At 41.5% G+C, this 14202-nt stretch overlaps 1 protein-coding gene across 5 annotated transcripts in view; it reads left to right on the forward strand.

Moving 5' to 3' along the window:
- The window catches only part of wwp2 (WW domain containing E3 ubiquitin protein ligase 2), a 119967-nt gene that overhangs the window by 39004 nt on the left and 66761 nt on the right, over positions 1 to 14202 (forward strand). For all 5 annotated transcript variants that reach the window (XM_086072599.1, XM_086072597.1, XM_086072600.1 and 2 more), the window contains one exon: positions 11161 to 11327. In XM_086072599.1, the coding sequence (XP_085928725.1) occupies positions 11161 to 11327 (167 nt within the window). The remainder of the gene's footprint in view (positions 1 to 11160; positions 11328 to 14202) is intronic.

A 14202-nucleotide genomic window follows, 5' to 3' on the forward strand; every position in this document is an offset into this window, starting at 1 on the left:
TTAGGAAAAAATACCTTAGGTGTCGTAATTATTATTATTTTTTGTCGACCCAAGGGCTAGGTGGCGCTATATTTATAACAGACTATTGTCATAGAGATACCTTCAGGTCGTGACTCTAAACATACAAGTGAAGTTTGGGATTTTTTGGAACATGTACCAGGGAGTTATTACGTACTTTGTCTTTCATAGCGAAGGAAATATGAAGCACAAAATATGATGCCCCGCCCCCGTCATATTGTATTTAGAAAACTCAAGTTTTTTTCCCCCCTGTTGATGGCCCTGGTCTTGACATGGTCCATGCCAAGATTGAAGTCAATTGGATCAAAAGTGTAGGAGAAATAAGCAAGAGTATGCCCCGTGTAAATGTTAAAAAATAGGCAAAAATCTTACATTCAAAAATTCGTAGATCACTTCCTGTTCATTTAAGCATATGGGTCCAAGAGACGTTTTTGTAGGTCTTGGGCTACCTCATACCAATTTTTTTTGTAGATCTTACTTTAAAGTACAACCGGGGCTGCGTCATTAAAAATTTCTAGGGGGCGCTAGTGAGTAATTTTTGTAAAAATCGCACATACCATGATAAATAATGCTCATTTTGACAGGCCAGATGTGTGTGCCAAGTTTCATGAGTTTCTGTGCATGTTTAGGCCCTCAAAATTGGTGTTGTTTTCTTGGCGAACAGTACCTTGATTCACGAAAACTCACAAACTTCATGTTATGACATCATGAAGGCCTAAACACTCTTCTCAGATTCAGTTAACGTGGTTGCAGAAAAAAGTAAAAAAAAAAAATGTAGAGAAAAAAATTGTCAGCAGGTGTGGGCTATCAGTACGAATAAATATAAGTTCGTAGATGTATTCAGACCTGGACTCTCATCAAATGTGTGTTTTGAGAAGATAGGATCTTTTGGGTCAAGTTATTTGAGATTTTATTGTCACGGGGAATCATCAGACTTTGCGGCACCGTAACGGCCACACACTTTGGCGAAAAGTTACGGTATTCAGTGTGGGCCATGATCAACATCTTAAGGCTTTTCTGACAAAATTTCAACTGGACCCCTAAAAACGGGCTCAGCACAATATATAAAAATGTAAAGTATGACATTTCTTGTCACCACTAGGTGGCGCTACATATATAACCGAATATTATCATATAGTTGTTTTCAGGCCGTAGCTATTAAGATGCATGAGAAGTTTGGGATTTTTTGGAGCTTGTACAGCGGTGTTAAGAATTTCCTCTTTTTTGATGGAAATATTAAAGACAAAATATAGTTTTTCAAAAAGTCAAGTTGTTGTCCCAGGTCTTGAGATGATACATGCCAAGCTTGAAGTAAATCGGATGAAAATGGGCAAAAAGAATGACCACAGTTAATGTTAAAAAATGGGCCAAAATTGGACATTTAAACATTAATAACTCACTTCCTGTACATTTTAGGATATGGCTTCCACTGACTTTTTGGTGTGTCTCGGGGCGCTTCAGGTGCTTGCCAATTTTTGTAGCCCTCGGTCAAACGTGCCGGGATTGGTGCATATTTTTCCATGCTAGGGGGCGCTATATGTTATGTTGTTATGGCAACTTCATGATATAATTTTTTTCGCCAAGCTCAAGAAGTGTGCAAAGTTTGGTGAGTTTTTGTAAATGTTTAGGTCCCCAAAAATGAGATCGTTTACAAAGAAGAAGAAGAACTAGAGCTGCGGGCAAGCTATAAAGGGCCCTCGCAGCCCGGGCTACTTTGGGGTACTTGCATGTTGGGGTACTGGCACGTTTGGGTAGTTGCGCATTCAAGCAGAAATGATTTGAAAATGGCATAATAAACCTTTACATATTATGGATTGTTGTTTTTTTGCCAGGTGTGATGTGTGTGCAATGCTCAATCAGTTTTGGTCAAGGTTAAGAACCTCAAAAATCAACCTCCGTTTTATTTTTGTGCAATGAGTTGCCCCAATTTTAAAGTACATATATACACATCATTGTTAGTTTTACTCATAGCACAATATTGCTTTTATTGTCCAAACAGGACATAATAAATGAATAAATAAATAAAAAAGTACATTATGTATGGATAAGTCTGATGCCACTAAAATATTTAAGTGGTCGAAAGTAAAAAAAATATTCATAAATTACTTTATCACACTTACAAAAGTATCAACATTTTGTACAAATATGAAAATACCTTACGTGTCGTAATTTTTTTTGTCGACCTAAGGGCTTGGTGGCGCTATATTTATAACTGACTATTGCCATAAAGATACCTTCAGGTGACTATAAACATACAAGTAAAGTTTGGGATTTTTTTAAGCATGTACCGAGGAGTTAGATGGATGGATGGATAGTCACACATCGTTATCCACTCAGGATGACGATGTGTGACATCAACTGCAAAATTAACTTTTATCCCAGTCACAAGTTCAGCCGTGTATATGTTGTGTATTATGTTTAAATAGTGAATTGGTGGGAGGAAGATTTGTTTGGAAGGTGTAACTCACATTATGGTTGTAGGCTAGCGGGCTAGCTAGTGTTAGAAAACAGCCTTTGTTTTCTTGCGTGTTGAAATAAAACTCAAAGTTGAGATCTAGTGAAGAGGCTTACTTGCAAGTATTTTATTTAGAAATTTTTTAAGTCATCCAGGACCCTTGCTGAATCAGAAGTGGTTGCCAAATGTGCCCTCCTTCTGGGCTCATCCCAACGTATACAAAAGCAGTGTTTACAGAAAATGCTCTCCCCCTCCTTCATCCTTTCCTTGTGGGAAGAGTGAAATTGAAAAACATAATAAATCTTCAGCTCGTATCTTAGTCCACTACAGATGTGGGTAAACAATTGGTCCCGGCACCTCCTGGACCAGATAATTTATGGACAGAACTCTGCGTGAACTTCCAAACATTACTCATTTAGATAACTCAGAAACCTTACTTAGACATCTCTTTCCCAGAGAAGAGAACAATGGACTATAGATTGAATAACATTTGAATTAACTGTTGTCTTATTATTACACAGCTCTAACTAAAATCAAAACGGTTAAAATATAAATCGAAACAGTAAAACAATGTTAATAATATTAACACTAGCAAGAAGCTACAGCGCATAGCATGCCGCTGGACTCTTAGCTCGGCGTCTCAGGAGAGGAAAGCAGTGCACCATTAACACTGTGTATAGTGGAGATAGCGTACTGCTGACCTTGACTCGGGACGTCGTGAGTCGTGAATACTTCGGAGACCTCCCCGATTCCACCGACACATCTTCCTTTGAGGAAACAGAGTCTGGGGACTCTGGGGTTGAAGTCACTGAGGTGGTTGGAAAGCTCCTCGGTGGCAATGCCACAGGGGTGGATGAGATCCGCCCAGAGTTCTTAAAGGCTCTGGATGTTGTGGGGCTGTCGTGGTTGACACGCCTCTACAACATTGTGTGGACATCAAGGACAGTCCCTCTAGATTGGCAGACCGGGGTTGTGGTCCCCCTTTTTAAGAAGGGGGACCGGAGGGTGTTTTCCAACTCTAGAGGGATCACACTCCTCAGCCTCCCTGGTAAGGCCTATTCAGGGGTGCTGGATAGGAGGATCCGTTGGGAAGTCGAATCTCGGATTCAGGAGTAGTAGTGTGGTTTTCGTCCGGGCCGTGGAACAGTGGACCAGCTCTACACCCTCGGCAGGGTCCTTGAGGGTGCATGGGAGTTCACCAATCAGTCGACATGTGTTTTGTGGATTTGGAGAAGGCGTTCGACCATGTTCCTCGGGTAGTCCTGCGGGGGGTACTTCGGGAGTACGGGGTACAGAGCCCCCTGATACGGGCTGTTCGGTCCCTGTACGACCGGTGTCAGAGTTTGGTCCGCATTGCCGGCAGTAAGTCGGATTCATTCCCAGTGAGGGTTGGACTCCGCCAAGGCTGCTCTTTGTCACCGATTCTGTACATAACTTTTATGGACAGAATTTCTAGGCGCAATGGTGTTTTCTAATAGTAAAGACAAGCAGAAGAATGTTTTCCCTATTGTTGCTGTTGATGGCTCAGTGATTGAGGTTGTTAGTGCTTTTAAATATTTGGGCATATTAACTCTTTGACTGCCAGACGTTTTCAGAAAAGGGATGCCGTCAGTGCCAGCCGATTTAAGCATTTTGACTGATCTTTCAAGGTCCACAGAAAATGTTTGGACTATGGACACACACATACTACCAAATGAAAGATTGAACTTTCATCTTTCATCAGAAAAAAAAAGTTTGTTTCTACCTTATTCCGTTCTTTAGTAATCAACAATAGAAAATGGTTAGTTTCACCCGATTTCGCTTGTTTTGGACTCAAATTCGGAGAAATCAAGCTTTTAGTGAAACGATATTATTTCATGCATTCTAGTGAATTTTACACTTCTTTTTGTCCATGAATGATGCCACAAACACCTAAATAGTGGTTTACTTCTATAAAACACTACCACCAAGAATGAAAAAGTGTTTTTTGATAGCAAAATACGTTTATTTACATTCAACAGTGTAACAATTTGACAACAATTTGGCAAACTATTTACAAATGTGTGCAACTGTGGTGCTATTTACAAATATGTGGATGTTTCAACGACAGTTTTTCTTTTTGTGTAACACTCCCCTGCGTGCAAGGAGACGCAACAGCATTTGCACAACAGATTGCCTCTTCGCGTGCAGAAGCTCCACTTTCTTGCAGGCCGTTTTTTCCGGGGAATAGCAAGTATATACTTATATACTGCAGTGTGTGTTGCCATCAAGTCTAATATCAGGATCATGCTACGGTTACGTTACGGTGGTGTTACGTCTGGCTTCCTCATGTCCTTCAGTTGCTATACCGGGTGGTAAGAGATGTTCTGATCCATCTTATCCACTCCATTCATTGTAGTCCAGAAACAGTGTCTTCTCCGTGATCAGACTACCCGCTCCTCCGACGAATATGCATTGGACTCGGGGTACTCTTCATTGTCCGACAAAATGTCCGCATGTGCAGCTCCGGCGTTAGCAGAGCTAGCCGGTGATGCTTTATGACGTGAGAATAAAGGCCGCGTCCAACTGTGGCGTCAACCTCGGGATTCACCATCATCATCATCATCAATGTGCATTGGTCGATGCTTTTCGACAACTCTCCATCGCCCGATCGAATGTCCGATTGTGTAGAAGTACCCGGTCGGTTATTGTGCGCGTTTTCCGGCGTTAGCAGCGCTAGCTGTGCTAGCCGCGCTTAGCCGGTGAGGCTTACTACGTGATCATAACGGTCGCGTCAAGGCTTCCAACTTTGGCGTCAAGCTCGGAGTCATCATCATCGTCGACATCAATGCGCTTTTTAGTATTGATCGATGCTTTCCGTCTTTGAAAAAAATGCTCAAGCGTGAGCTGCTTGCAACCGGTCGCCATTGTGGCTTCATCAGCCATTGTCTCCTCAACACTCTAGCTCCGCCTCACGTCTTCTACTGACGCCCACGGTGGGCGGCCCATCCAACCTTGTGCAAAGAGAGTCATCGCTGCCATCTAGGGGCCAAAACGAGTCATTATACTAACCAGATCTGCTTGATACTTTCAGCACAGCTGCCCAAGGCTTTCCTCCACCCGTTTCCCAAAAAAACAAAAAAAACATAGTGAACGTCTTTTAACGTCCTCGGCGCCCTTCCGTAGGTTTTTACTAAACGTTTTATAACGTTTATGGCGGTTAAAGAGTTAATTGATGCATCATTGTCTTTTAAAAGCACTATCTCGTATTCATTTGGTTGTCACTAACATACCTTTGAGATTAATTTTTCAAAAATCATTTCCAGTTTAATGCATTTTGTAGAAACTTTATTTGGACGTACGCCGTCTTTGTTATTTACGTCGAAACGTAGTGACGTACCCCGGGATTATACCGCATGCGTGTGCGTTGCGGCTCCGCTCCGATGGGTCTTGACTGCGTGCTCCAGACACGTCAATTTTATGGACAAAACTCGCCGTCTGCGCACAGCTGGGGTCCGGCAGCTCTGTCGCCGACAACTTCCCACAGTGTCTCGCGTGAGAATGTGGCATTAAAACCAACAACAAACACACAAAGTCAGTGCTCAATAGAGAAGCAGAAAGAGGTAGACGTCCTTTGATTGAACTCACCGTCCACTCCCACAGCTTCTGCTTATATAACTGGATTTTAATCATCCTCTTCCTGATCATCATCCATATTTTTATGGATTTCATCAGCTGCTAAGTCATCCTCATCTGTATCCTCTACTGCCAAGACATTGACAAGGGGTTTAGGCAGTGGTGTCAAAGTCCGGTCGCCGAGGACCTGAGTCCTGCATGTTTTAGAGGTTTCCCACGTTCAACAAAGCTGATTCATATTTAAGCTTATCAGCAAGCTCTGCATGAGCTAGATAATGATCCTGATAATTGAATCAGGTGTGTTAGAGTAGAGAAACCCCCAAAACATGCAGGACTCTAAGGCCCTCGAGCACCGGACTGTGACACCTGTGGCTTTGGGAATTACGTCACCCTCAAACCATAGTGGTTCTAACTTGCCAGTCTCTGGGTTCATGTGAAATCCATGGTCGATAGGGGATGGGATCTCTGGGTAGACCTCATGAGCCTTCTTTCCGGACACCTACCTGGAAGTTAACTCTTCTTATCTGCTGGAAGGGTCTTTCTGTTGACCTCTCCACCTTCCCACCTTGCAAGAGGGTCCTCTTTCAGCACATAAGGGTCAACTTCCAGGTACAGCAGCTTGAAAAAGTATTCATTCCCATTCCCCTTGAGTTTTTTAACATTTTGGCACGGTACGACCACAAGCATAAATACATTTTATTGAAATTGTATGTGAAAGTTAAACACAAAGTTGCACTCAATCTTGAATTGAAACGAAGTGTCTATGTTATTTCAAACTTGTTTTATAACTATAAAAAAAAAAATTAAAATGAGGGTTTGCAAAAGTATTCAGCCCGCCCTGAACTAATACTTTGTTGAACCCCCTTTTGCTGCAATTACAGCTTCAGGTGTTGGGGTAAGTCTCTATCCAGTTTTGCACATCGGGAGGCTGAAATCGTTTGTGAACCGCAACCTTAATCTTTAGTCAGCATTATGAAGACAAAAGAACACAAACAATGTTTTGGAGAGATTTAAAGCAAGAGAAGGATACAAAACATTTTCAAAAGCTTTGATCAACACAGAGTACTGTTCAATTAATCATCCATGAGTGGATGAGGTACCAAACAACCACAAATCTACAAGACAAGGCCGTCCCTCCAAAGTTTCTGACCGAAAAAGGAGGGCACTCATCAGAAACGTACCCAAGAGGCCTTTGATCACTCTAAATCAGGGGTCGAAAAACTCATACCTCGAGGGCCGGAGTCCTGCAGGTTTTGGATGTTTCCCTTCTCCAACACAGCTGATATATGAGCACCTCATCAGCAAGCTTTGCATAAGCCTGATAACTATGAGAGCCACAAGAAGTCACAGTCAGTCTGCACAAGTCTGCAGTTTGCCAGGAGACATGTACGAGACACCACTGATAAGTGGAAGAAGTTGCTCTGGTCAGATGAGATCAAAATTGAACTTTTTGTACTACATTTCAAACACTATGTTTGCTGTAAGAACAACACTGCTCATCAGTCTCAATACACCATCCCCACTGTCAAACATGGTGGTGGGAGCATCATGCTCTGGTGGTGCTTTTCTTCTGCAGGGACAGGGAGGCTAGTGCAAGTAGAATGGTTAGTGCCAAATACTAGGCGATCTTGGAAGAGAACCTGTTGGGGTCTGTAATAGACCTGAGATTGGGACGAAGGCTCACCTTGCAGCTTTTTTATTTTTTTTTATTTTTATTTTTTTTAACAAAATGATAAACGCTGCTAAAATTATCTCAACCATTTTGCTGGATAGCCCACTGTGTAGCATGCCCTGCGTTCATTGGCTCATCAATGAAACCTTCGTTGATTGGTTGAAGCCCCGGCGACACGACAAAAGTTGAACATGTTTCAACTTTCTAGTATCGTGTCATGAGCCTACGCGTGCACGTTTATATTCACATGCACGAATGTCGCGTGTCGCTGAGGGGGAGGGAGGAAGGGTACAGTGGAGTATTTTGGTCATAGCTCCTCTAATACGTCAGATAGAAAGCTCATCTTAGACTTAAATTGAAGGTTACAAATGTTTATATGCATTTGAGGCAGTGAGATGTATAATAAAATGTTTAAAATGGATCACTTTTGATGGTAAATTGTCAGGCGGCGAGACATTTCTTGATCTTTTAGGGTATTTCAATTCAATATCACCCATATTTGAGAATTGAAATACAGGAAGCCCATTGTTATTTTCCTGCTAGTTCACCAATGTGTCAGGATACACTATGCAAAATTTGAGAGTTTTCTGACCATTTATGCAGTTGCTGTACCTTGACATTTGCAATTACACAATTTCGCCAGAATCTTTTCCCAAAAGGGGTGTTTGCTTCTGTGACCAAACTGGCACGAGTTGGGGGCGGCCCCTATCAAATTGTGATGGCCCAAGGTATGAGATAACAGGAAATCATAATTTAAAAAAAAAAAGATAACAAAAAAACATCCTGAGGAGTGGACCTGGCTTCCGGCCTAGATCTGGCGAGTATTTTATTTTGAAAAGTAACCAGTTATTTCTATCTTCCTGTCCCGCTCGATGTGTTCTGTGCTAGTTTGCCATTTGATGGATGCCGACGAATACGTCGTCCGGAAAAATAGAAAATAGGTCAATCCATGCGGCTGGCTCCAACACGACGCAGCTGGTCCGCAGTCGATCTGCACCACACACGTAGCCGGTGTAATTTGAACAAGTTGATAGAATGGAAACGAATCGGCTGCGCCGCCGGAGCTGCATTCGGTAAGCCTCGTAGCGTCCCTAAAGGAAGAACATGTGATCGGTAGTCACTCTGCTCTTGTCATTCACCAGACAGCATTCAAGAGCTTTGATCATCCCTTTAGGAACACTACGGAGGCTTACGCCTAATTTACACTGACGGCGGAACGGCATCCGTACGGACGCCGCAAGGACTAGAAAGCATTTGAGTCTGCGTGTCACACCAGCTGCAGTGTATGCGGTGCGGATCGGATGCGGCGCCGCGGAAGGTTTCCGCAAGCTTTCTACTTTTTTCCGGACGCCGCATGCAGATTTTCTTGAAGGTGAAGATATTACACGAGCTGGACAGGAAGTCAGGCGTTGGCATCAAGGTAGAGCCGGTATATTTAAAAATAAAACCGTTTGTGAACTCTCTTTTTTTGGTGAGGGAAGCTAGCTAACTACATAGCATGAAATGAGTCGGACATTTAAGACAAAAAGGAGCTCAGAATAAATTAAACATGACAAAATAACACTATTTAAACACAAAACGTACTTACCCATGGTAGAAGGGACATGGTAGAAGTCCCAGAAATAATGTCCAAAAGCATATCGATGTGACAACAGGCAAGTGTGGCTATTGTTTACCAATAGGACTCTAAATACACAATTATTATCGCGTGAACTCAACTCTCCAGCGTGAACCCCCGTGATCTTGTGGTCTGGCGGTTGCAGATTTCGAGACACGAACAGCTCACGCAACACACGCGTTGTGAAATGCAGTCCCTGCGGATGCTGTACGGAAAATGTACTACGTCCGTTCTGCAGTCAGTGTGAATTGGGCGTTACCTTGCTTTCTTTATAGGCGTTTCACATTGTTCAGCAGAGAGCCAGCCGCCATTCTACGTCACTACGCACTGAATGCGTTGCGACGTAAATAACAATGGTGGCGTACATCCAAATACAGTTTCCACACACTGTATTGAACTGGAAATGATTTTTGAAAAATTTATCTCATAGTTATGTTAGTAACAACCAAATAAAAATATAGAGCAAATTAGTCATTACAGTCGGGGTTCCTTTTAAGCTTCACATTGATTCTCTTGTAAAAAAACAAAACAAAAAAAAAGCTGCACCTTAAGTTAAGTTTCTATTTTAGAAATAAATTGTGTTTTTCTTTCCATGCAAGGAAGAGACTTGTGGCTGCAACATTTCTTCTTGTGCTTGATTATGGAGACCTTTTATACTCACATGCCCCAGCCAAAGCTTTACATAAGGTTTACAACAAACTATGGTCCACGAAGTTATCACTGTGAACTTCACAGTGATGTGTTCACAGAAATGTTTTTCTAATTTTCGTTTTCGTTATTTCGTTTGTTTTCGTTTACAATAATAACCTTGCTGTGAACTGTATTCCTGGGTTGGGTGGCCTGCTTTGGACACTCGTTGGCTGACACACTGGTACCGATTTATTTACAAGGTACGCCTTTTGGCAAGGACTCCCTTGAAAAAGAGATCTGCGGATCTCAATGGGATTTTCCTGGTAGAATAATGGTATAAAATTTAAATAAAAAATCCGGATTTTACAAACTTGTAAAGCCTTTGTATGATCAGATTTGAAAGCAAGAGAGGAGGTAATTCCACGTAGCAGCGTCGCCGAGTTGAAAAAAAAAGCACTCCTGATACTTCATCGACAATCCAACATGTCCATCTCGCGCATGTGTATCATGTCCTTTTCATCAAAGTGACTGTCAATGCTCTTGAGTGGAAAGTCGACGCATAAATGCTAGTTTTGGCCCTCCTTGCAGTTCTAGTCCATTAACACTGCGCCGCTACTTTCCTGTCACAGGGGGGCGTGTTCAGAGAAATAGTCACGTGACATCCGGATTTCTATTTGGGGCAAAAAAAAAACGCTTGTGTGGCGTCATCTTTTGGTTAAACACTGGGATAAACACAATTTGGTTCTTTCTTTGGACGAGCACAGACTACACATCACTTGCGCGAGGCTGACGTCGCTCTGCCACCCACTGGCTCATACACGCCTTCTATGCGAGTTGGAGCTGGAATTGTAGCGTTTGCGAACATCTTTATATAGATTTTCAGGTTGGTAATTTATTAGCATAGCATTTGGTTAGTTTATTTAGCACAACTTGTGGAAGTATAGAAATTATTTAGATCGTAGTTTTAACTGCTGCTGTCAATCACGAACAGATCACCCAGTCCCAAGGACAGTATTAGTACAGGAAGGATCCCTGTTTCCCTTTTCTACTCACTCATCACATTGTCAGTAATGCTTTGCTTTATCTGTTTTCCTTTCACTTCTTTTTCCTTTTTTTGTAATGTGATTCGTGTTTTTATTAACCCCCCACCCACCACCCGCCCATGTGTTTCAGAAGGAGCAACCGATACTCAGTGGATGCTTCGCAGGCTAGCTCCCCAGGGTCCTCCAGAGCGGTGTCTTTAACTAATGGAGAAGCAAATGTAGAGCAGGTTCTTGACCCAGGTTCTGCTGGCTGTCATCATTACTCCAAAAGTCATGGCAGCCCTGGAAACAGTACAGGTATGTGCATTATCACAAAGTAGCTAGGATTAAACATTGCATATGCAGTACGTATTTATATAATTTGGTGGGGATCAACCCTGGCCCTGGCCCATATACGCTTATAGACTGCCCAACGGCTATAATGTGCCCCCACTACTTTACATGGATGGCCAAACGTTGACATTATATTGTGGTGGCCATGGCTCAGAAGGTAGAGCAGGTCTTCTAGTAACCAAAGGGTCAGCTGTTTGACTCCCGCTCTCTCCAAGTAGGGCTGGGTGATACGGCCCAAAATTCCTTTTACGGTATAAACTGCTTTCCTTCACACTAACGGTATATATCACGGTATATAATTAATTATTATTATTATTATTATTTTTTTAAATAAATAATTTGCTTACTGGTTCACATAGTCCTTTCTAGAAGCAAAATTTATTTGTTTTTTTAAACAATGAAAGAATAAAATCAAAATTAAAAGTCAGCAAAATAGTGCAAACAAAAATATTGCTGATATTTTAAATGAAAACAGTACAACTGGCTTAGAGCAAGTATTCTCGGGAAGATCACAAGGGCATGCACAAGTGGCCATTGTAAACGGCGCAAGTCTAGGTTTTTTATAACACAAAGAGACTCAAATTGTTGCATTCAATCCACCACATGCTCTTTTTGCTGGAAGCATTTCCACATATGTTGTTTCTAACCTTTATTATTTTTATACTTATTATTGTTGGAATGCTGAAAGCACTCCCACTTATGTTGTTTCTAACCTTTATTATTATACTTATTATTGCATTTTATTCTCCTCACTTTTTTGCCATGCGATAACTCCCACATATTACTTCTGATTTACACCGTTAAAATTTCAACTTAATAAAAAAATTCACGCCATCTTGGGAAAATATCATCTGACGCCCAATTCGGTGCGTTTTCTGTATGGCATACGCACGGACTGCAATTCACACAGAGTGCGTTGCGTGAGCTGTCCGTGTCCAGAAATCTGTACCCGCCATACCACAAGATCACGGGGGTACACGCTGGAGACTTGAGTTCACGCGATAAAAATGGTGTATATAGAGTCCTATTGGTAAACAAGTCACGTTTGCCTGGTGTGGATGTGCTTTTGGACATTATTTCTGGGACTTCTACCATGGCTCTTCTACCATGGGTAAGTACGTTTTGTGTTTAAATAGTGTTATTTTGTCATGTTTAATTTATTCTGAGCTCGTTTTTGTCTTAAATATCCGACTCATGTCATGCTATGTAGTTAGCTAGGTTCCCTCACCAAAAAAAGAGAGTTCACAAACGGTTTTGTTTCCCCATTCATTTTCAAAGGGACTGACATTGTACTTTTTCTATTTCCCACTTCCATACATACAACTGATCATAATTATCAGCTCTCTGATTCTGCTCAGTAGCGCAGTTGGGAAATTACCTTGTCCAGTAACCAGGAGGTCGCGGGTTCGAATCCCACCTCCGACTGTACATTGCAAATATCTCCATGGCAATTATGCTAAGGGGGATATAAATGTATATCAACTGACTATCATATCAGGATATGCATTATAATTTCACTGAAATTATTAAATAGTGCCGCCATTCAGCTTTGAAAGTTTTGTACAAAGCAGTACAAAACCTTTCAATATAAATATGCCTTTGAGCCATGACCTTCAAGACTCCACTTAGCTCAGTCCTTAGAGCAATTGCCTCCCACCACTGAGAACCTCGGTTCAAACCCCGCTTGGACCACATTTTAGTACATTCGATGGTGTGAATCCCCTCTTATACTTGTCTTTTTTCATTTATAATTCATCTACAATTGATCATTTGTAATTTTCACGCAGTTTATCTTTCATTATCATTCGTTTAACATGTTATATTGAATGCATTCAATTTGTGGTTCTATGTCACATTCACTCTGGCTTCAGCAATACATCCCTCAAATACATTTCACAACACTTCAATGATGACAGCAAGTCACCTGTGGGTCAGTGGTTAGTGTGGCAGTGCAAGGAACAGTAAACAGGAGGCGAGGGTTTGAATCCCACTTTAGACTGGCAGCAATCAGTAGTCAGCAGTTTATCTTCTCCCGTTTACATTTATAATTAATTGATCATTTGTAATTTTCACACAATTTTATTGTTCATTATCATTTGTTTAACACGTTATATTTATTGCATTCAACTTAATGTTCAATGAGACATTCACTCTGGCATATACAGCAAGACATCCCTCAATTATATTTCACAACACTTCAATGATGACAAGTCCCTTGTAGGTCAGTGGATAGTGCGTCACCACATGGAACAGTAAATAGGAAGCAAGGGTTCGACTCCGACCTTCACCAGATTGCAGTGTGTTTTCCTTTTATTCATTCAACTACAAGTTACTACTTAATAATTACTAGTAATACTACTACTACTACTACTACCACCGCTGCTGCTACTATTACTACTATTACCAGATGCGTATTTAGCCTTTTTTTGGCGGTGCTTCAGCCCAAAGTGAACAATAGCACCCCCAAAATGTTTGCGTATATAGGTATATTTTTACTGTGTGTTCTTTTTAACAAGATAGAAAATTATATAGTATGTATTGTATATAAACCATAGAGTTTAAAAGTAATATTTAAACAACAAAAATACAGTACACCCCCATTTAATTAGAAAATGGTTTGATCCACCTAAGCCCTCCGCTCCCTCCCCCCCACTGTTGCGACGTTGTGTAGAGCACGCTCCAGCGGTCCCTCCCTAGTGGGACTGTCTAGTCGAGTGAAATTGTAAATTCCTTAATTCCACCATCTTATGTGAAAGGTTTATTACTCTACCAACACATTATTCTCATTACTAGTCTGCTTTTTCTTTTTCTTTTTTGCTGTTGTAGTCATGCTACTTGG

Source organism: Leptonotus elevatus, chromosome 4, assembly GCF_054856555.1.
Source record: "Leptonotus elevatus isolate MCC_2025b chromosome 4, RoL_Lele_1.0, whole genome shotgun sequence".
In the NCBI taxonomy this organism is placed as follows: domain Eukaryota; kingdom Metazoa; phylum Chordata; class Actinopteri; order Syngnathiformes; family Syngnathidae; genus Leptonotus; species Leptonotus elevatus.